The 23,045-nt window shown below is 43.9% G+C and overlaps 2 protein-coding genes across 14 annotated transcripts in view; one reads left to right on the plus strand and one right to left on the minus strand.

The window, feature by feature from the left end:
• Positions 1–23,045, plus strand: part of MYRIP (myosin VIIA and Rab interacting protein) — a 185,182-nt gene that overhangs the window by 117,596 nt on the left and 44,541 nt on the right. For 3 of the 13 annotated variants that reach the window (XM_085540495.1, XM_085540497.1, XM_085540498.1), the window contains exon 1: positions 19,013–19,576. The exons of the other annotated variants lie outside the window; for them this stretch is intronic. The gene's annotated coding sequence lies outside the window, so the exon portion shown is untranslated. Of the gene's footprint in view, positions 1–19,012; positions 19,577–23,045 lie in introns of those variants that run through there. 13 annotated transcript variants of the gene reach the window in all.
• On the minus strand, positions 4,481–9,120 carry LOC146762078 (E3 ubiquitin-protein ligase Topors-like). The gene has a single exon (XM_085540897.1). The coding sequence runs from the start codon at positions 5,654–5,656 to the stop codon at positions 4,481–4,483; it is 1,176 nt and encodes a 391-aa protein (XP_085397023.1). The 5' UTR covers positions 5,657–9,120.

A 23,045-nucleotide genomic window follows, 5' to 3' on the forward strand; every position in this document is an offset into this window, starting at 1 on the left:
GATGCTTACAGAGGCCAGTGAATTCAGGTAACTCAGGGAGGGATGAGTTTATAACCTTCCAAAGTGACTTCTGTTCTGCAGAACAATTGATGAGGACGTTGTCTTTCTGGTGAACGTAAGTGAACTCCCTTTAAAAGTGCCACCAAATAAATCTTTCTGAAGAAATACAGAAGTAAATAAAAATGAGGAATGAAAGAAACTGAGTGAAGCAAGTAGGGCTTAAAGCTGGTCCTGTGCTTTTGTATCAGGAGAATTGCTTCAAAAGCACTCGAGTTGTTTTGAGTGCCTCTTGAACAGATCCATGTGGTGATTTGCTGTCTTGATAAGAGTTGTCTGGGCTGTTCAGAAGAAGTCTTGACTACTTGTATAGCACTTGTTCTGTTGGTGAATTAAGATACCTGCCAGTAACTGCACAACAGATCCAGTGCAGGAAACTTGTAACAAGTTGATCAAATTTAAAATGTGTGTGGGATCTGGCAAGGTATTTCCATCTACTTTCCTGCCCATCCTGCAGGAGTTGGCAATCTCCAAATCTGCCGTGTTACAATTGCTCAGTAACTTGAGTAGGCTGTAAGCATTACAGAAGCATCAGCTTCAAAACTGCATCACAAAAAGCAGATTTAAACAGAAGTGGGAATGAGCACTGATTGTGTTGCAGATATTAAGTATCTTAATGTTTTCTAACTCTGATGTAATTAATGTAATCAATGCCCCACCAGAAGGCCAACCACCTCATGCGTGTGTCTAGTTCTGGGGAATCTTCTTAGATCCCGCTAGGGAAACTTGCATCCTCTGTTTCCATTTTCTCTCTGAAGTACCTGTACACCAGTGCATGCAGCATGGGGAATAAACAGGAAGGTCAGAGCACTGAAAGCTTGAGGGGCCCAAGAGGGTTGGTTGACTTTCAAGCAGTGCTTCTTTCAAGCTCAAGATCAGTGTATCTCTAAGAGTAAGAAATCAGGCAAAGGTGGCAGGAGACTCACATGGATGAGCAAGGAGCTCATTAAAAAACTCAGATCGGAGAATAGAGCCTGTAGAGTATGGGAAAAGGATCTGGCCAGTTGGGAGAAACATAGAAACACAGTCAGGGCATGCAGGGGTGCAACACAGAAATCTGTGACCCACTTGGAACTTGATCTGGCAAGGGAGGTCAAGAATAACTAGACCTCTTTAAGTATGTCAGTAGTAAAAGGAAGACTAGGGAAAATGTGGACTGGTGGCTAAATGAGGTGGGTGCCTTGGTGATGGAGGGCACTGAAGAAGCAGAGCTACTGAACATCTTGTTTCCGTCCTTACTGCTAAGACTGCTGCTTGGGAATCCCAGACCATAGAGACAGGAGGGAGAGGCTGAGGAAGGGAAGAGGGAAGATTTATCTCTGGTCAAGGAGGATCTGGTGAACTAGATGCATATGAATCCACAAGCCCTGATGGGATGTACCTATGAGTGCTAAGGAAACAGGCAGAAGTGATTGTTAAGCTGCTCTCTATCATCTTTGAGGGTCATGGAGAATAGAAGAGTTGCCTGAGGACTGAAGGAAAGCCAGTGTCACTCCCGTCTTCAAAAAGGGCAAGAAAGAGGAGCTGGGAAATTACAGTTCATGTGTAAGATTAGAAAGTATGGGATAGATGAGTGGACAGTGTAGTGGATTGAGGGGGAAAAAAGTGTAAAACAGAGAGGAGTAGCTGACACACCAAAAGTCTGTGCTGGTATTTGGAGAGACTGGGATATGCTGGAGAGCTGGTCAGGAGGGACCTATTGAGGTCCAGCATGGGCAAATGTACGTTCCTGCACCTGGGGAAAAATAGCTGCATTCATTGGTACAGGTTAGGGAGAAACCTGCTGGAAAGGAGCTATTTGTCATGACCTGAGTGTCCTGGTAGAAAATGGGTAGGCATGACACCCTTGCAGACATTAAGGGCAGTGGTGTCCTGGGGTGTTTTAAAAGGAGTGTGGACAGCAGGTCAAGGGAGGTTCACTTCTACCTTGATTCTGTGTTGGTGAGGCCACATCTGGAGTACTGTGTTCAGTTCTGGGCTCCTCAGTTCAAGAAAGATAGGGAACTTCTAGAGAGAGTGCAGCGGAGAACCACAAAATGACGAGGCGCCTGGAGATTCTCCCTTGTAAGGAAAGGCTGGGAGACCTGGGGTTGTTAAGCGTGAAAAAGGCTGAGGGGGGATCTTATCAATGCTTATGTGTATCTGATGGCCTAGAGCTAGTGGATGGGACCAGGCTTTTTTCAGTGGTGACACCAACTTTGAGTGCTATTCTGTATCAGCATTCTGCATGCTTCTTTGCTAATTATTCTTGTTGGAAGGTTCACTGTCATTGGCTTAAAACTGTGAGATGACACTAGGAAAGTGTCTTGGGATGAATGGATTGTGTGTGTTGAATAACATTGTGCAACCCAGTGCACAGCCCAAATGTAGCCATTGTGATGGCACTGGCCACTGTCATTATATTTGGAAGGGAATCTAAAATGCATGTCTTCTCCTTATTTTTGTAGAGGAGAGTGTTGATCATTAAGATACTCAGCAGCTCTCCTGAGAACAAACAGATTATTTACCTGGTCTGTGATCCATATGAAGAAAACGGAATAAGTTCACAGAATCACAGAATTGTAGGGGTTGGAAGGGACCTCTAGAGATCATTGAGTCCAACCCCCCTGCCAAAGCAGGCTCCCTACACCATGTCACACAGGTAGGCATCCAGGCGGGTCTTAAATATCTCCAGAGAAGGAGACTCCACCACCTCCCTGGGCAGCCTGTTCCAGTGCTCCGTCACCCTGACTGTAAAGAAGTTCTTCCGCACATTCGTGCGGAACTTCCTATGCTGTACTTTCATCCCATTACCCCTAGTCCTATCCCCACGCACTACTGAAAACAGACCAGCCTCACCACTATGGCTCCCACACCTCAGGCATTTATAAATCTGGATCAAGTCCCCTCTCAGCCTTCTTTTTTCAAGGCTAAACAGACCCAGTTCCCTAAGTCTCTCCTCATAGGGGAGATGCTCCAGGCCCTTCACCATCTTAGTGGCCCTCCGCTGGACTCTTTCCTAGAGATCCCTGTCTTTTTTGTACTGGGGAGCCCAGAACTGGACACAATCTTCCAGATGAGGCCTCACCAGGGCAGAGTAGAGGGGGAGGATCACCTCCTTCGACCTGCTGGACACGCTCTTTTTAATACACCCCAGTATGCCATTGGCTTTTTTGGCTACAAGGGCACACTGCTGGCTCATGGTCAGTCTGTCGTCCACCAGGACGCCCAGGTCCCTCTTTGCAGAGCTCCTCTCCAGCAGCTCTTCCCCCAGCCTGTACTGGTGCATGCAATTATTTCTACCCAGGTGCAAGACTTTACACTTGCTTTTGTTAAACCTCATCCGGTTTCTTACTGCCCAGCTCTCCAGCCTGTCCAAGTCTCGCTGAATGGCAGCACAGCCTTCAGGCGTGTCAGCCAATCCTCCCAACTTCGTGTCATCAGCAGACTTGCTGAGGGTGGTCACTGCCTCCTCATCAAGGTCATTGATGAAGATGTTGATCAAGACCGGACCCAGTACAGACCCCCGGGGGATGCCGCTAGTTACAGGCCTCCAGCCAGACACCGCACCGCCAACGACAACCCTCTGCACTCTGCCAGTCAGCCAATTCTCGACCCACTTCACCGTCCACTCATCTATCCCATACTTCCTCAGCTTTGTTATAAGGATGTCATGGGGGACAGTATCAAAAGCCTTACTGAAATCAAGATAGACTACATCTATCGCCCTCCCCCTGTCCACCCAGCTAGTGACATCTTCATAAAAGGCCACCAGGTTGGTCGAGCACGACCTCCCCTTGGTGAACCCATGCTGGGTACTCCTGATAACCTCCTTATCACCCAGTTGTCTGGAGATGGCATCCAGCACAAGCTGTTCCATCACCTTCCCTGGGACAGAGGTGAGGCTGACTGGCCTATAGTTACCCAGGTCTTCCTTCTTACCCTTTTTGAAGACTGGAGTGACATTGGCCATCCTCCAGTCTTCAGGCACCTCCCCAGTTCTCCAAGACCTCTGAAAGATTACAGAGAGTGGCTCAGCAACAACCTCCGCCAGCTCTCTCAGCACCCGCGGATGCACCCCATCAGGTCCCATGGATTTATGGACCTTAATGTTTCCTAGACACTCACAGACCACCTCTTCCCTGACTAAAGGGAAATCTCCCATTCCCCGGACTGTCTCATCAACCTCCAAGGTCCGGGATTCCTGAGGAGAGCCCTTTCACTAAAGACAGAAGGGAAGAAGGCGTTCAGTATTTCCGCCTTCTCAGCAACCCCTGTTACCAGAGCGCCCCCCATGTTATATGAACATGATGGTCTGGTGGTGCTGGTGGGCTGAGGGGGAGGAAGCAGCACTGTGAGCATGGATCGCCAGCTAAGGAGTAAAACTGAGACTTTGTGGAATAATCTTTTCTATTTTTATTTGCAATTCAAGAGGCTTCTGGTGTCACTGATGGCGCAGCCTCTTGCAGGGCTGGTTTGGGTCATGGTCACTGTCAGCCCTTCTCTTAGGGGGCCGCTGGGCTCCACCAGGGGAGCGGCCAGGAGCGGAGGAGCTGCTGCTTTGAGCAGAGGGCCCTGCTGCTGCGCCCTGCTCCATGTCCTCACAGGGCTCCTCTGGATCCCATGGGATGTGCCCAGCAGGGCAGCCATGAAGGACAGCCTCTGATGTACTGGGCAGGTCCTGTGTGTTGGGACTTGCAGGCCGTGAGCTGAGGGTCAGTGGTGGGGAGGCTACAGGGCTAGGAATGGCCACAGGGCTGTCCTGCTGCTCCATGAACACGGCGGCATCTTGGAGGCCCAGCAGCCTATGGGCCTCCTCAGCGCACTGGCTCACAGCGGTGTGGATGAGGCCCTGGATGAGTGTCTCTGCTCTGTCCTCCAGGACAGGCCACACGTCCCCAAGCAGGACCTCGCTGTCCAGCCCGAAATCGCACAGGTCATTCAGGATGATGGTCTCAGTTGACAGTGCCGGCCGCCACTGTCCCCCAAAGATGACTCTGAGCTCTTGCCGCAGCCAGAGCAGCACAGGGTCCAGGATCTGCTGGTGCTGCCTGAACACAGCTGCCCAGAGCTCAGGCAGGAGACCTCCCACTGCAGGCACATCCTCAGCCTCCCGTTGGTATGGCTCATCAGGTTGCAGCAGCTCTGCCTCCTCATCCTGCTGCTCCTCTGCCTCCTGTCCCCACTGCTCCTCTCCCCACTGCTCCTCGCCATCCTCAGCCTCCTCTTCATCCGCCTCCTGAGCATCCTGCTCTTCTACCTCTTCCCCCTCCTGCTCCTCTGGCGGCCACAGGAAGGGCTCAGGAGATGGTAAAGGGGATGGTGAAGGAGATGGCAAGGAGCTGTAGAGGCTGTAGGCAGGAGCAGCGGCTGCCTGGAAGCAGGCGGGTACAGGCTGTGCTGGGGGCCAGACGATGAAGTCCAGGTCATCATCGTTGTCCCACTCTTCAACCTTGATGACAGCCATGACTGTCCTGCAGAGCGGGCAGCTGTTGTTCTGCTTGGCCCAGCGCAGGATGCAGCCCAGACAGAACTTGTGGCAGCAAGGGACCGCATAGGCCACGTCCTTTCGGCCATCACGGCAGATAGGACATATCCATGCCTGCTCTGCTGCCATCATATTCACTCTGTGGCCTGCTGGGGACTGAAGGTGAGGATCCACACCCCCTCACCAGCACCACAGGGATGAAAGTTGCGCACTGCAAGAAGGGAGAGAGGCCACGGTCAGTCGCTGTCCCAGGATGAGACAGAAGAAATATCCCAGTTCCTCAGTAGGAACCCTTCCTGGCCCCACGCCTTGGCTGCTCTAAAGCCCCACAGGGTCAGGCTGCAGCCCTGGCAGCTCCCCACATCCCAGCGCTCACCCCATTGCCACCATGGGGGACATGTCAGCACCCGGCTCACCTCTGCTGCTACACGTGCGCCTCGTAGGACCCGGCTGCCCGATTCAGGCAGGCCAGGGAAATGCAGGTGATGGCTGTAGGGATGGGCACTGAGAGCCGCTGCCCACAGTCCCCAAAGCACAACCCAACACCCAAGCAAAACGCTCGTTACACCTCCAAGCCTCGCACACACGCTCGCCAGGAGTCCAGGCACGAACAAACTGGACCAGGCTCTGCCCACGCCCAAAGGTGCTCAGCGAAGGTGGAGTGGTCACAGTCCTTGGCTTGGTGATGTCACCACCTGTTACTCTGTGATGTTTTCACTGTCCCCGTGGCCACAGAGCACTGTGTGTCTGGGACACTGTAAACTCCTTTTCATTGGGGAATTTTTGTGTAGCCACTGCTGTGGCCATAGTTCTGTCACAGTCATGGTTCTGAAGGCTTCCAGCTGCACTTTGCTGCAGAAGGTTGCACCAAAGAAGTATGGCACAACTGCAGCAGCAATTAATAAATTAATGAATGAATAAAGGTAGCATTTGAAATAGGTATAAGACCCGTGTGGGAGCCAGATACGTGTCATTGGTTTGAGTTATATTTGAGATTATTTGTAATTTTTGGAAAGCCCAGGCTGGAGTTAATCTCAGTCATTTATATCTACTAGAAATCAGTGTTCAGAGATTCTCTTGGGAACGATACTCCTGCCATTCCATCACTAATGTATAACCTGGCAACTGTTATGCAGGAAAAGATGAATATCTTTTCTAATTTTCTTGATCATTATGCCTATGGGCCTCCTGAGCACACTGGCACACAGCTCTTGCCGCAGCCAGAGCAGCACAGGGTCCAGGATCTGCTGGTGCCGCCTGAACGCAGCTGCCCAGTCCTCAGGCAGGAGACCTCCCACTGCAGGCACATCCTCAGCCTCCTCTGCCCACTGATCCTTTTTCTCTTCAGCACACTCCTCATCTTCCTTCTCAGCATCCTGCTCTTCTACCTCTTCACCCTTCTCTTCTGACAGTGACTGAAAGGCACAGGAGATGGTAAAGGGGATGGTGAGGGAGATGTCAAAGAGCTGTACAGGCTGTAGCTAGAAACAGCAGCTTCCAGGAAGCCGTGCCACTTCCAGGCACTTCCACTCTCTGCCCTGGCCTTTTTGTCCCTGTGGTTGTATTTGGGTTCACTTCTGAAGTCTGTGTCTTTTCCTTGTGCTTCTAGAGGAGTGTGTAGATCATTAATGCATTCAGCCTCTCTCTTCAGGAAAAACCAAACTACTCAGGGGTTCTGTGATCTGTAAGGACAAAATAAAATAATTTGTCTAAACATGAATGTCTGGTGGTGCTGGTTGGCTGAGGGGCAGAAAGCAGCACTGTGCATCTGGCAGCCACTTACACTCCCTTCCCATCTCTTTTTGTCTTCTCCTGGGTAAAGCCACTTCATGACAGGGTGCCCTTGTTGCCAAGAAGGCCATTGGTATTGGGGGGTGTGTTAACAATTGCATGGCTGGCAGGTCAAGGGAGGTCATCATTCCCCTCTACATGGGGCCACAACTGGAGCAGTATGTCCAGTTCTTGGCTCCTCAGTTTAGGAAAGACAGGGAACTTGAAGAGAGAGTCCAGTGGAGAGCCTCAAAGATGGTGAGGGGCCTGTAACATCTCTCTTGTAAGGAAAAGCTGGGAGACTCAGGGCTGTTCAGCCTGAATTCAAGCTGCTGCTGTAGATTTTGTTTGACTATAGTTTTTTAATGAAAAGAGAAACACTTCTTCTGGGGAGAAGTGGCTTAAAATTAATATATATTTTCTTTCTTTTCACAAATTAATTACACATGTCTTATGAAAAGTATGTCTATCAAGATCTATGAAGTCAAATGAGGATGTTTCGATAACTAGTCAGTTGCATGTTAGGTTTCATTTCTCTATTCTTGGTTACACAAAGGAGATACCAGGTCTTCTCATACTTCTCCATAGTCTGTGTTGCCTATATTAGAGGAGTTGTTCAGGTAGATAAAATGGTGTTAAGAAAATTTTCAGCAGTGACACGAGGTATAATGCTTTTGTGAAGTGCCAAGAGATCCATAAGAGCTAGGAGTAGTGATGAACTTTATCCAGAAAATTGTCTTTTAGGGGAAAAGGTTAAGGTGTTCATTTAGCATTGTTTCATACTAGGAAGTACTAAATCTACTGTTACTTTACCAGTGTAACATACGGTTCAGTAGAAATCTGGCATTGAAAGCATAATTCTTCCTGCAGTTGTCAACTGAACTGAACTCCTCAAGGAGTTCACACATACTAAGCCAGGACAACAGGACACCAAAAACATTCTCTTTCTTCCCAACTTCTTGAAAACCAGACAAGATAAGTGGAAGTAGTACCAGCCATCTCTGACAAGGTTTCCATCCAGTGACATAGTAGACGCCATGAGTTTTGTGTATGTCAGGGAAGGAGCAGCTGCTGCATCATGGGCCTGGTTCCATTCCATGTTGGAAGGTGGTGAGATTGCCTGTTTGATCAAACAGTAGTCTTTTAATCTGAATTATTTTCCATTTGTTCCCTATCTCTTGTGTTTATTACTTGATTCTAAATGCTTTTGAAGGGAACCTGTTTTTTCAGATGTGAGAAATGCAAGGGATGTGGATGAACCCCTGACAAGTTTGTGGTAACTTTACTCGGTCAGTGAGTAAAGGTTTCATGCATTACACAAGCCGAAGAGATTTTAACTACTTTTGAAGAGCTCCTTTCTGTGCTTACCAGTCTTTTGCCCCATCTGTAAAACACAGATAAGATTTTGGGTACTTATGTAACATGCTTCCAGGTCTGCAAGTCACACAGTGCCATAAAATTCTTGGGCGTTCTCGCTGTTACTGTATCCTGGTATAGAGACCAGGTGAGGGACATCAGACTGCCCCTTCATTCTTGTGTTCTATGAAGTTACCTTGGGATCTGAGGAAGGTACCAGCCTCACTTTCAGTTGCAACTCATGCCAGAGCACATCTGGTGGAAAGAGATGGTCTGTGGTGGCATGTGATGCTTTGAGGCCTTCCAGATGGCCTTCCAGCCATGCAGAAAACTTCTTTGATTCTCTGGAGGAATAAGCAGGACAACAGAAGAATGAACCCCGTTTGATAAGCATATAGCAATCAGTTTTGTTTCTGTGCGCCTGGGGAGAAAAGTGCGAAATAACCTCAACTTAGTCTGTTTCTCTCTCTTTCCCAGCTGTCTTCTGTCACTTTTTTATCTCTGGCTCAGCCTGTCTGTGGAAGTATCCTCCAAATTATATTGCAGGCAGTGAGATAGGAATCGTACATTGTCAGTAGTCCTCAGTTCATTTGCTTCTTGCGTCACTGGGGAACACGAGTCATATGAATGGCCTCACACAACGGAGTCTGTACTTTCATAATCCTTGTTATTCACTTGTTACTCTGAGTCATTTGACAGAGACTCGGGCTGACTCATTTTTAGTGGATTTGCTTGCCTGCCCCCTCCTTCCCCTGTTACGCCAGCAATGTTACAGAGCTGCTGCATGACTTGGCCAGACTCCCGCAGAGGCAATGCTGTGTCTACAACCAGAGGGTCATGCACAGGCACCGGCCTGTCTGCTTCTTCCTATTTTGGTAAATGCCAGACGTCCAGGTAACGGATGGAAGAAGAGGTCAAAGGAACGTGGGTTTCTATTTTCTGAGTGACCTGCTGCTAGAAACATATTGTCCTATTTGGCTAAGATGTGTGGATGTGTGTGACAAATGACTGCATGTCCCTTTCAGTTCATGACCGCATGCTTACAAACCTATTACATTAGCAGTGTTAGAGCAAATGTGCTTGTGCAGGCCAATACAAGAAACTGAAGTGAGATTAGCTTTTCCAGTGTGAATTTCCCACCTGTGTCGATGTTGCTGATTTCATAGGAAACAATGGTCTGCTCTGAGTGTGTAAGAAGTACAGCAACAGGCTTGCTGGACAATCTGATCATCTGCTTTTATATCTGCAGTAACACACTCAGATTTACACTCTGTCTGTGGCAAAGGGCCTGTGCACGAGTTGATTCCTAACGCAGCCAGTGAGGTCCTCAGGGAGCTCTGATCTCGTCGCTGTAAGAAAGAAGAGGAATAAAAGAGAGGAACAGGCTAGTCTGAGGCTGAAAGGGAGGAGAAGTAGGGCACCTGAGACAGCCATGTACTTCCTGTCTGAGATGTCTGAGCACCTTTTTGAGTAGAGGTTAAACTTAGTTGTGAGTAACTTAATTTACTGCAGCGTTTCTTCATTTGGACGTTCTGTTCAACTCTGTAACAAAGTACCTGCTTATTTGGAGCATACAACCTCAGGACTTTAGGAGACAGATGTACCCAAAATAAAACTTAACCTTCTACTTCAGTTATCATTGTTTGTGAGCAGCAAAGCATAAACAAATTGACAGTGTGATAAGCGATTTGACAGTAATGATATATTTTAATCAGAATACTGTAAGGACATGATTTTTTTACGGTTTCCTTGTATCTGGCAAGACATTTACACCTGTTGCAAGAAGCATCTTCAGGCCAGATGCTTCAGAATTCTTTCAAAATGTTTTTGGTAGTGCAGTCACCCAGTTCAGTATTTCATTTTTGCATATACATTATTAATTCTGTAAACTGGCAAACTCTTACATTCTGACGGCACTGAAAATCTTGTAAGTGGTGTATGGAGAGATTAGGTAACATTACATTCTTTCTTGTGCTCCTCATCCCATTTTGCTTGATTCTTTATTTTTTCCCTGTGTTTGATACTAATTCTAAGGCTGATTCCAATATGCAGTATGTAGGTGGGTGCAATCTTGTGATCACACATCGGAATTCTAAAGTACATGTTTAGCATAAACCCCTTTAATACTATCTGTTACATGCGCTTGTGGTCTTGGTGTCTGAGTCAGAGGTCTGTCTGTAGCACAGAACATCTTTAGTCTTACGCTGTGTGTATTTATGACTCATTAACCTTCCTTAGACCTGCATAGGAGCAGAAATCCCAGTTTACATGTTAAAGCCCAGCTTCTCTGCCTTGAGTTTATCTATTAATGACTAGTGAAACCACAGGTGCCTGACAAATTATGCAAATGAGTCAGCTAAGAATTCAGGAATTCATTTCAGAAGCTGCTGCTACAAACCGCTTCTCGTCAAATATCATGAAATAATAATGGTCCTAATGCTGTGCAGAACTGTCAGGCTGAACTTTGTCATAAAGCATGGAAATGACATTTAACAAATTGGGGCAGTCATTAACCTATGCCTCTGTGATTTGTCTCTGACCTATCATTGAACCGAGCTGAAATGCAGTTTCCCACAGTAGTTCTCTTCCTCAAGTATTCATAGGTATGCCTACATAAAGCACTCTGCAATGATGCTCATCCTACATAATTTGTCTCAAACCTTTTGAAATACCTTAATCCACTTAAATCTGCAGGTTGTATGACATTTTGAACACTTTGTAGTTGACAGAATCAGTAGTTCTGCAAGTACAGTCAATCCACACATCTGAAAAGAATGAGAAAGTGGTTTTTGCTTTTACTCTCCCAGCTTTCCTGACCATTTTAACTCCAAGCACTATTGGGCTGCATTTACATAAGGTCTATTTTGTTCTTTGCTGCTTGCATTAGGTGAGGGTGGTTGTGGCTGTATTTCCGAAAATCACTACCACCGTACTGACACTGGAGGGCAATCTGGTCCAGCCAGCACATGAGTAGGTCTTGCAGGGACAGTGAGCAGCTGGTTTCCTTGGTCACCCTCACCTAATTCTCACACCAGCACACTGAGTGTGAATAAGAAGCTGCTGTTCAAGACCTCAACTGGAAAAGCTTAAGCAGGCCCTTAAGTAAGTGGAGAAAACATTTTAATTTTGCTTTGAAATTTAATATCTAGGGGTTAGTAAATGTAAAGCTAGAGCCAGGAAGACGCAGAGGATTCAGTTGCTGAAGCCAAGTTGAGAGGCGGCATTTAATTATACTAGGGTTTGCTAGGCTTAAGGTGCTGGTGGGATAAAGTGTTGATGTGAAATTGGCAGAGTAGGAGTGAAGCAAAGAAATAAGACATCAAATAGGGATTTTGTTTTGAGGAAGGATTTGGGATTTTTGCATGCTCCTCTCTGAGTTGGAATCCAAAAGGACTGGAGCAATGATAGTGAGGGAACTGGGGAAGACGTCAAGAACAGGTAACATGGACCACTCTCCCCACCCCCTCTTGACACCTTCTCTTGGGACAAAGCATTGCACTTTTACAACAATACCTTGCCATCAGTGAGGCCATGTGAGATGTCAGGGCTAGAAATAGGTAGTGTGAAAACATTTTGATTTGCCCTAAATATTTCAGAGCAGAGTTGTGCAACAAGTGAAAACAAGCCAGTTTGGGTTGTATTCTGTACTTCTACCTCCAGCACTTGCCTTGTTTCCCCTGTCCCATCCCACAGGATCAAGCGCTTGCAAGTTAATGATCTCCAGCTGGCAGGTTCACCAAGAGCAGTCCCGCACTCTGGCCAACCTAAATTTGAGGGCCAAAGCTAGCTGAGGAGACAGATCACCCATGATGGTTGAAGTACTAACCTGGGCCACTCCTGCCCTAACAGGATCATTGGGAAAGGATGGAGAGAAGAGAGAAACTGTACGTGGTGATTGTAGTCTCTTTAATTGCTCCAAATCTGTGAGTGTTCTGTATCTAATCTTAGTGTGATCATATACATTTGGATGTTATGATATAAATACCATGCCCCTTGGGGAAGCTTTCTTCCTGAAAGGGATACTAATTGCTCAGCAGCCAGATATTCATGCCTAACCATCCTGAGCTAGCGTTTCCAAATCAAATGACATCTCTCACTAGGAATGTACATCTTCAAAGTACAAACTTGAACAGTTACTGTAAAGAATATAATTAAACTTCCTGTTACTTGTGTGTTCTTTATGGTTTTTAACGTGTTCGTTAGTATTGTCTGTGAATGCTCATGGCTGAGAGTAACATTTTAATAGCAGTTCTCATCAAAGCCATTGCAATTTTCAGCTTATTATTCCTCCCTTTTTCTTTGGGAGGGAGTTGTTAAAGATACACTTGTTTTTGTTGAGAAAGAAATGGCAAAAACTTGCTGCAGTGGGTAGGTAGGTGTCTCATTAGCCACCTGTGCCACTGAAATGCTCTGTACTTAAGCCAGCAACCAAAGCTGTGGCAACAGCTGCCTTTACCAAAAACAAAAAACATGAGTTTATGGGAAAAGAGGGAAGGCAATGGTGAAAGCAGGGAGAGATGTTCTGTTTTTACTTGTGGAAGAGTAGGCGTTGCATTAGACCAGGAAAACAGCAGGAGGAAGGCTTTAGAGACATTGTCAAAGGTGGAGATGTTGGTGCTGACCATGGGAAAGATGATCTGAGACTGTTTCAATATTGATATTCAGACTGAAGTGCTTCACCCATCTCTCTTATGTGCATTGATTCATACTTCTGTTGCCACCCCACAGCTCCATCATCTGTAAAGGGAATGAAGTTACAAAATGCCCTTCAAAAAGTATCTGAGAGAGTTCAGAGGTTGTGAACTATCCACGTTGTGACTGTTGGAAAAATTAATCTCCAAATAGGAGCAATTGGGCACAAGAGACTTCAGAAAAGGTTACATCAACTACTGGGACGTTTAGTCTAGGAATCTCTGAAAGAGGCCCAAGTGTGCAGGAAAGAAATAAATATGGGTACTTTTTGTTCTCTCAGTGCTTTTGGGATCAACATGTTTGGAGACATCCAGGTTTCCAGGTTGCTGCCGTTAGATTGGAACACAGAACATAAGAGAGACAAAGAAAATTTAATTAAGACAAAAGTGTTAGTTGACACCGACTTTTATCTGCTAGGCTGCATGTTGCAGTTCCCTTAGAGCCCTTACATGGAAAGGAAAGCAAACATTTGTTCGCCTACAATCAGGTGCAATATGGAGCTACTCACACTCATGGCTATTTCTCAAGAAAGAACTGGATGCAGTCACCATTCAGCTACATTTAGAAAAATAGTAATGAAAGAGTGTGCGTCCTGTTACAGATACTGGCACTGTGCTCTTAATTTTTTATTCCTCTTGTTCTTCCTCTATTCCCAAATTGCTAATTAGAGTCAACAAATTGGCTGTAGAATACAAGACATCATGCATTCTGCCAAAAGGAGTGGCTGGCGCCTGTACAAATTGGACTGTGATGTTTTTGAAGACATAATGTTGAAAAAAGCTTTTGGTATTCTCCTCATTCACCATTTCCTCCTCCTGAAGTGTCTCAGTCCCAGAGGCAGCAACATATTGCTCCCTTAGTATCAGAAGTTTGGCTAGCAGCAGTGAGCTTCCCCATGAAGAAACGTGTTCCTCTCCCAAATAAGTTTCATCACTGTGCTAAGTAAGCAGTAAGTGCAACCCTTGAGTGGTGAATAATTTTGCAATAACTCAGCTGAACTGTTGTGATAATGGCTGCAGTATTTTGTTCGGCTTTGCAAATGTGAGTGTCTTGAACGCAAGACTTCTGTAGCTCTGAAAGCAACCTACATAGACCCGTTACAATCCTAAAGTTCAGTGTGTGCTGTGTGTCTGCAGTGTCCTTCTGTATTCCTTGTAGCATGGAAATAAGTGACTGGAAAAGCTCGATACTACAATGGAGATTGATCTTCCATTAACACTCTGTAATATATGGCCTGATGCAACATTATCTGAGCCACCCTTTTTGCTGGTGGCCTTGTTGTTCTCATATCCTCATTTATGTGTCAGTGACTTGCATTAACTGATATGCATTGAATCTGCATGTATGAAGGTGAAATCAGAGCCCTGATGTTAATTTTCCAGGTATGCTTTAACTGATTTAAGGGAGGATGCATTTGGCTTTCAAGACTATGCAGAAATTTGTGCATTTATTTTCTGCTAGCAACAAAGTAAAACTGCTCTTACCCTAAACAGCATGCTACGGGTGGATTCAAAGGAGATATTGGATCACAGAATGATGTCAGGTGAGGAAGCAATTCCCTTTTCCCCATGCAGTCTTCTACTTTGTGGAGCTTTCAGTAAGCCTAAACTTACTGGTGGTGATTTTGTTTATAAAGAGAATCAAATTAAAAGCATTCAGCGAAGCAGACCCTTGCTGCTGTGATGTCTCTGTGAATGCAGGACATTTTTTATGACCTCTGCCAGAAATATTTCTAAAAAGCTTTGCTCCATTAATAATTGGGCTTTTGAGCAGTTATGGTCTTTTCTTAATGAGGAGGCATGAGAAACTCTGAAGAAGCCCATTGGTGTGAGTGTGTAGGTTCCTGTGCTATTCAAAACCTTCTGAGAATAGAACCAGTCGGTGTTTAGTCTGCAGGGAGTGCAGATTTGCACAAAGAGATTCATACAGCAGGAACTGGCTGAGGTACATGGTATGTATTTGTGGATCTTTGGCTGTGAAATGGCAATGTCTTATTTCTTTGATAAGTTTCTGAGCAAAGCAGTGTAGCTGATGTAATAGAAATAGTGCTAAACGAATTTAATGCAGCTGAACACTCTTCAAGTTTGTATCTGTTGTTACATATTCAGCCATTTATAATTCTTGCCATATATCTTCACTAAATAATCAGCAAAATCCTTGGCTACAGGCTGTTTCCAAGTTCAGATGTGCTGCTTGTCTACTGGATTTGGAAGAAGATTGCATGCGTTGTCATGCTGGCTTACTCGACCCTTTGATCTCGCTCAACGTTCTTCAGGCTTAGAGATTTAGAGAGTGTTGGTTTCCTTTTCTCTTCAGCACAAGTGTTTCGTATAACATATTTAACCTGAACAAATTGCAGATAAGAAAACAGAGCTTTTACAAAAATGTTTATGCCTCAAACAGAAGAGGGGTCAGCTTGAGTCAAAAACACCAGCTTTAGAGTCGGGCTATCTGAATTCCTTTCTCAACATGCTATGTTTCCTAAGTAACTGGAAGCAAGTCTTTCAGTTCCTCAGTTTTTCACTTGTAAGATGGATTTAAAGGATGTTTAGCCATTTATTTTATTTACTTACTGAGACTTCAGTTAGCTTTCTTTCAATGATCATAAATGCTTTCAGATAATTGCGTTATTGCCAATGAGTTAATAAGTTTTAAATAACCCTGATACATACTCTGTACTTACTGATTGTGAAGAGGAATAAAATTCTGAAGAAAAATGAAGCATGAAGTAGAATATATGTAAAAAATGTAATTAGCTTCTTTGCCAGCTGTAGAATTGTGGCATTTGATCCCCGAGGAAATTAATTTGTTGAAAGATTAGGATATGGATCATGGATTGTATCACAGAATCTGGTAGTTGGCTCTGGTCTGAAAAATTCTTCTGTGACTACAAAAGAAGTTCTTGGTTTTAACTTTGTTCCTATACCTTTCTTTCTGAAAAATCTTTTCACAGCAGGTGGTTTTATTGTAGCTATACTCAGTAAATAATCCTACAGCAGCTTGTGAAGCTTATTTTACTGATACAGTAGGTGGGTTAGACATACCAAATCCAAATATTTTAAAACAGCAGTACTAACCTGTCGTTACTCAGGGTATGATTCATTCTAGGAGTCAAATGTCCTTGAATGTAGATCCTTTCATCGTTTTTCTTTATATGCTGAAAGTAAATAGATATTCCTAATGCTTTATATTAGTACAGCATCTTTTGAGAGCAGGGAGGGAAGAATAATTCATTTTTCTCATCTTGCAATTGAAGTCAGGGTTGTTTTTCTTCAGGGTTTTGCTTGCTTTTCCTGCTTCCCTGGTATTTCTACCCCTGGGGTACTCTTTCAGAAATGAACTTCTGAAGAAAATAAGAATGTATTTTTCTATGAAAGTTCATCGTAACAAAAAGAAAACACAGTGAGGGTAAACACTCAAGTAGTCAACATACGTCTTTCTTTTAATAGCCAGAAGATATATTTTTTGTCATTCCACTTTTCATTACATGGACTGCTCTGCATTGAATGCTGAACTATTCCGTGTTCCAGGTATAATGTTTTTTCTAGGTCCAGAAATATCATTTTTTACTTATTCTGCAGCATAGAATTTGTGTTAGTTAAAATGTTTGTACTGTTTTTAAAACAAGCCTATGAAGTGATGGATGGAATTTTCTGGCCTTGGGTAGCAGTTCTGTATATCCTTGAGTCTTCTGATTTCCACTCTCCTTTTGTCATGTCCTAAGCAACAACTCATTTGTTTGTTTGGCATCATTTTAAAGGCAGGCTGTCTTTTGCCTTGGGTGAAAACAAAGTGCAGTAGTCTGTCTTTGTCAGCCGTAATGTTTAATGTCCAATAATTTGGTCTCTTGTAAGACACTGGTATCCTCCAGCTTTTTCAGACCTATGCTATCTAGTGTGTTGGAAGCTCCCATCTCAATGCAGTCCCACCCCATGTTCTTTCCAGTTGCAGAGTTCTCATCCTCTTGCAGCACAATATTTGGCCAGGACGCAAATCCATAATCTGCCAGGGTTGCCCCATAAAGCAACACTTTATCCAGGAAAGCACTGCCCATGTCCCTCTACAATGTGTGTCTGTCCCAGGATCCTGTGTGCATATGTTTACCTCACGTCTTGTCCTTGTTGCGTGACCTGTGTGGAGCTCTCCTGTGCAGTGATACAGGAGTAAGTTGAGAGATGGCTGTGTAATAATGTTTTTGCATTTAATGTATTTGGCTTTTTCCTATATTTCCAGGGTTTGCTGGACAAGGGCTGGTGATTTCTCTTATTTTCATCTCCTAAAAGAAAGTCAGTACATTAATGAAGCAGCACATACACTGAAATCATCCTTAATGTACCACCTCCTACTGACCGCCTGCTCCAATACTCTCCAAATTTATCTCAGTAGTGCAAGCAAAACATTTATCCCACCTTCATGTTTTCCCTTTGATGAGAATTGTGAGTAGTTGGTGTCTTGGGAATGACAAGTAGCTCCTGTTGGCCCTGACTCTCCCCATAGCCATCACACACGGGAGAGAAGCCTGCATAGGGATGTCGTCTGTTCCTTCTGTGGGGCCTTCTCTACCATTATCAGGTGAGGCTACAGCAGTGTTTTATATGAGCATGTCCACTCTGTACAGCTTAGTATGTACATTGAGACCCTTTGGTTAGGACCTAAGCAGCACATTTGGAAACACCTGCGCATGCGAATAGCTGGCCTTGTAAAGGATGGGAAGATTAATTGGCCTCGAAGCTTTCTGATGCTTAAAGAAGTGAGTTCTGCTCTGAGCAGTAGATCAGTTTTGCCCAAGAGCTATGAGCTGGGCCGCTTTTCAGAAACAGCTGTATTTCTGTGACAGTCTCGCTAATCTGTGCTTATAGGACTGTTTGGTTTTTATTACTGCAATACAAGTATTTACACACACACAAGCACAAAAGAGAGGGTTTCCTCTTTTCCATCTTTCATTATTCAAATAGCTGAAAATCCACACGGAAAGTACATTTGTGTGTGTGTGTGCCCAGATGTAGAGCCCCCATTAGTGAGGCCAGCTGGGATTAAAGTCTCATTTGTATAATTTGTAAAGGCTTTGGAATTTTTCTACGGTTTTCAGCTGTAAGCTGGAATTTAGCTTTTGTCAGACTGCTGGGACAGCTTGCACAATAAAGCTTACAACTAAAAATATTCCCCATGTGTTGGAGTAAACTATACCACGCACAAACATGCATTTCAAATGTGGTGACTTCTGAGTTTGTTTGAAAAGAAATATATATATGCTGTGTCACTTTGCCACAGCCACTTTGTGAGGCTGGCCAGCACTTCACATTCTAACCCATTTTCCTCTGCAATTCAAGGAAATCTTGTTGCTTGCTCTGTGCTGGGTATTTACCTGCACCGTGCCAAGGGAGCACAGCATGGCTCCATCTCATTCATTCTCATTGCCATGGCCAAGTGGGTGGCAGGGAAACGCTTCCCTCACATCTTTCATCTCAGGATGTAGAGAGATCAGGGTCTGGAGATGTTACGCTCCTGTTGAGTACATAATAAGTTACACGTACTGCTGTATCTGTAATGAAGCAGTGCATTCAGCTAAACAGCATGTTTCTTAAGCCGTGCTGTGGCTTGTGGAGTTGAAAAGCTACAAATACATGTAATCTCAGGAAGGGGGTGGTAGAGTCGCTGCACTTAATTCCCAGAAGATGACGGTACAGCCCAGCTTAGCACAACTTGGGCTTGTGGGTGAGATAAGCACTGCAAAAGATGGGACCTGAAATCGCACCTCTTTGCTCCCCACTAAACTTTCACCTATTTTGAGCTTGTTTTAATTCTTGTTGTGTTTTTTTTTTCTGTTATTTTTAATTTCTTTTTTTAAAATAATCTTGAAATGAGTCCACCTTCCTCTTTGATTTTACCTGGCAATGATTCTTCTCATCTCTGGCGGCGTTTCACAGCAGCTTCTTCACAGCTTTCTCCTGACACGAGAACAGAAACAAACCTTAACGCAGAGGATTGTTGTCTTTTTGGCGATCTTGAGCTCTATATTAAAAGCCCTGCGTATTTTTCTAATCAGGATTACAGAATTAATTTGCATGGTTTATCCTCTGGTATTTTTTTCTGATGGAGTGGAATTTGTATCTCTTTTGTGAAAATATTTACGCTGCATCGACCTCGCTTTGTTTGTCGTTGTTGTTGTTCCGCTGCTTTTTAAGAACCTGTGGACTAAAGATGAAGTTTGCAGAAAGACAATCCTTCACTTAGGTAATTTGAATAACTAACTAAACTTGCTTTATGTTCTGTTGTTTCCTTTGGTATCTGCTGTGGCAATGGAAAACATTTCTCATGTCAGTGAATGCTGCGTTTGTTCATAGCCATTAGCGTTCAGTTATGTTTTGACTGAAAGTGCTTTCATTTCATTAACATAAATGCACAGTTCAATGACCAGATTTTTTTTTTTCTGAGAGCGTTTTGATGCATCTCTGCATTCTGAAATATATGTATATGAGTTTTTTGTTTGAATTTTCCTTCACTTCAGTGGATAAGTACAAAGGATAAATTCATAATGTTTACAGTAGCAGCAGAGTAGGAAAAGGGTGCTTGTCCAATTGAGAATTTATGAACATCTGTAGCTCTTGTTGTTTCTTAAGAACAGCGGGGTGTATTATTTCGAGGCACTGTCAGTGTGTATTTTTGTTCTTTTTGCCTCTCTTATCTTAGAAATTCAAAGTAAAAATTACATTGATGTATTGTAGCAAGAAGAAGCAAGTGTGATGGGAAAAGACAGCAAATGAGTGTTCAGTGCAGCAGTAACAACTTGCTTTGTTTCAAGTTTGCTTGAATTTTGGTTTACCATGTTGTGTGCCTGTAAGTGCCATGGATTTGCTAATGCTGCGGTATTGATTAATACCTATCATTTACTTTAAAAAATATCCAATACAAGATGATCAGGATATGAAATTTCTTCCCTTTGGAATGTATTGAGATACTGAAGTGTATTTTGCTGCAAATTAAGATAGGAGAAAACATACAGTATTTCACACAAAATGAAATCGCTAAGAGGAAAATGGATTCAGATGAAGAGACATCTTTTCTTTTGCTTAAGAGGGAAAGTTTTGTCTTATGATGTTTTTATTTGTACTTTTATTATTATATATGAAAATAAATCCTTTAGATTATAGATAAATATAAAAGCATAAACTCATTTTGAAACCAAAATATCAGAGCTTTCCAGCTTCACACAAGCATTTGGATTTGGATTTGTTTCAATTTATTTTCAGATATCCAGTGGCCACTTATTTGATTTTCATTATTTCTCTGTGTAAAGATAAACCTTCTAATGAAAAGCTTAAAAGGAAATCATTTGGCAGTGTGGTAGGTGGGATGGTTTTCAGACATTGAAGGAAACACCTGGAAGGATCTTGGTTTCTGAAAAGATAGCTGTTTCAAACTTGAAAGTCTTGGCGAGACTTCGATAGATGAATAGTTCACAGCGTCACACTGCCCAGATTCAGTATCACCAAGGCGTATCTGTTGGTTGCCATTTCATCTCATCTGTAGGGTCTGCACTGTGGCAAGTTGTATTCCGACGCTTAGATGGGGCTTTCTTAAAAGAGGAAGTACAGCTAAGGCCTCAAATGACCAGTTCCTTGATTTGTGTTTAAACATAAATAAAAGCCACTTGGAGCTGGAGGATCTCTGGAAAACTAAAAACCAACAAAAAAGGAGCAATCAGATGTCTATAGAACAGGACCTATGGGGAAACAGGATTCTTTAGCCTTAATAAATGAGAAGAACAAGCATCATAGGCTATCTTGGTTAAATAGAAACAGGGAGGATGTGGCTTAAATGTTTGGAAAATCTTTCAACATTAGGGTAGAAGAACACCAGTATAGGGATGGGGAGTCATTAAGAACAGTTCAGCTGTGTATCTTCTGGTAAACATCATCATTTCAGGGGGGTAAGAGAAAGAGCTATGTTATCCCATTTATTTCATGGCTTAAAACAACCGTAGCTGGTACTACAAACAGTGTGCAGTCTCCTGCAATGCAGCCTTCTGAACTTGTTGGTGCAGAGGTCAGCTCTGAATAAGTAAGTGTCAGTCACCAATGCTCCCTTTACAAAGCAAAAGTGGGCAAAGAATATTCGCTAATGGCTGTTAGACATGGCAAACATCCTCATAGACACGCTGCTATGGCAAAGGCTTATTAGCTTGTGTTGAGATGCTTTCAGGAGCTATATTGGACTTGGCCTCTTATATCTTTCACTGCTGGCAGATGCCTGAAGAGAGGTCCTGACCCTATATAGGTCAGTGTTTTAACTGCCATTGACTCTCCACAGTCATGATATCAACTCCATGTTCACAGCCAGCAGAATCACAGTGGAGCACTGGGTTTGAGAATTCTCTTCTTAAAATTAGATGTTTGTAACAGCTGTAGATTTTTTACTTCTGTTACCCTAAAACAATGATGTGCTGCATCAGGGCAGCAGGTTGTGCTAATATACCAAACATGTTCATTTGTGAATCAGGTGTTCCTGACATACAGCCTTTCAGGGCAACATATATCCCAGTTCAAGGCTAGCATGTTCTAATCTCTTAGGTGTGTTTTCCTACTGGAGGATGGAACCCTAACTCCGGTTATATCCAGCATTGCCTCACCTGCTTCAAAAGACTGCCTGTGGAGAATAGACCTGAAAATGGTCTTCAAAGTATGCAATTGGCTGCCAAAAAGAGAAGAGGATGTGGTGATGGAGGAATATGTATTTAGTCTTGGGTGAGGTTAGATCTTGGGAGATAGCAGCATGGGAGGTGTAAATGGTGAAAGGGTATCAATCTGAAGCAAAGGTAGTGTGTCAGGTCCGGCATTTCTCAGGAAAATGTAGAAATATAAGTGTTCTGACTAGGTCACAGGAACCACCAGAGGTGCACAGCCAAGGTCACAGGTGTGCTCTGCTTACATCCAGCCTCCTTAGTTCCCGAGGACTTGGCTTCAGCTGAACTCAGGAGCTCTGGGAGGTCAAAGTATGCCACTGAGCAAACTCTTCCATACTAACAAAGTTATTGCCACTGCATGTGGCTGATGTTTAAACCAATCCAGGTAATGAATGTTAACAGATGCATCCAGATATCTATCTGGAGTCTAGATGTCATCTCTGAGAAATGTTACTTTATGGCAGCATCCTATGCCAGTACATATAGGGGGCATCCAGTGAAACTGAATTGAAGGAAGGCATGTAGCTGTGGACTCAGTCATCACAAAACACATACAGATATGAGCAGGTCTTAGTGTTTCCCCCTGACAAGTCACCTGAGCTATTAACAATCGGGGTTAGTTGAACTTGTTACAAGATTTGGTTCTTATTCTTTTCAGAAAGTATATCTTGGTTTTCTGTATAAAACCTACTCTGTCTTCATCCTACTTATAACTCCTTGAATGCTGATTTCAAAGGTAAAGGAGACACTGAACAAATTTGAGGGATGTACGTGCAGCTATATCTTGGAATAATAAAAAGTCCTTTATTTCCTCTGTACATAAACTATTATTGCTTACGTGTTGCACCAATACCAAGTGGGAATTTAAAAGCCAAAGTTGAGGCAGTGAACTTTTCAATGAGTAGAGAGGAAGAACACATGCTTTTAGGAAATGCTTCACATGGGACAATAGTGTAGGCTGAGCTCGCTGAATTAATGTTCTGTGGACTGCAATAAGATCACATTCAGTGTCCTGAATTC

This window comes from Coturnix japonica, chromosome 2, assembly GCF_054131305.1.
Source record: "Coturnix japonica strain WE chromosome 2, WE-NBRP24, whole genome shotgun sequence".
Taxonomy (NCBI): Eukaryota; Metazoa; Chordata; class Aves; order Galliformes; family Phasianidae; genus Coturnix; species Coturnix japonica.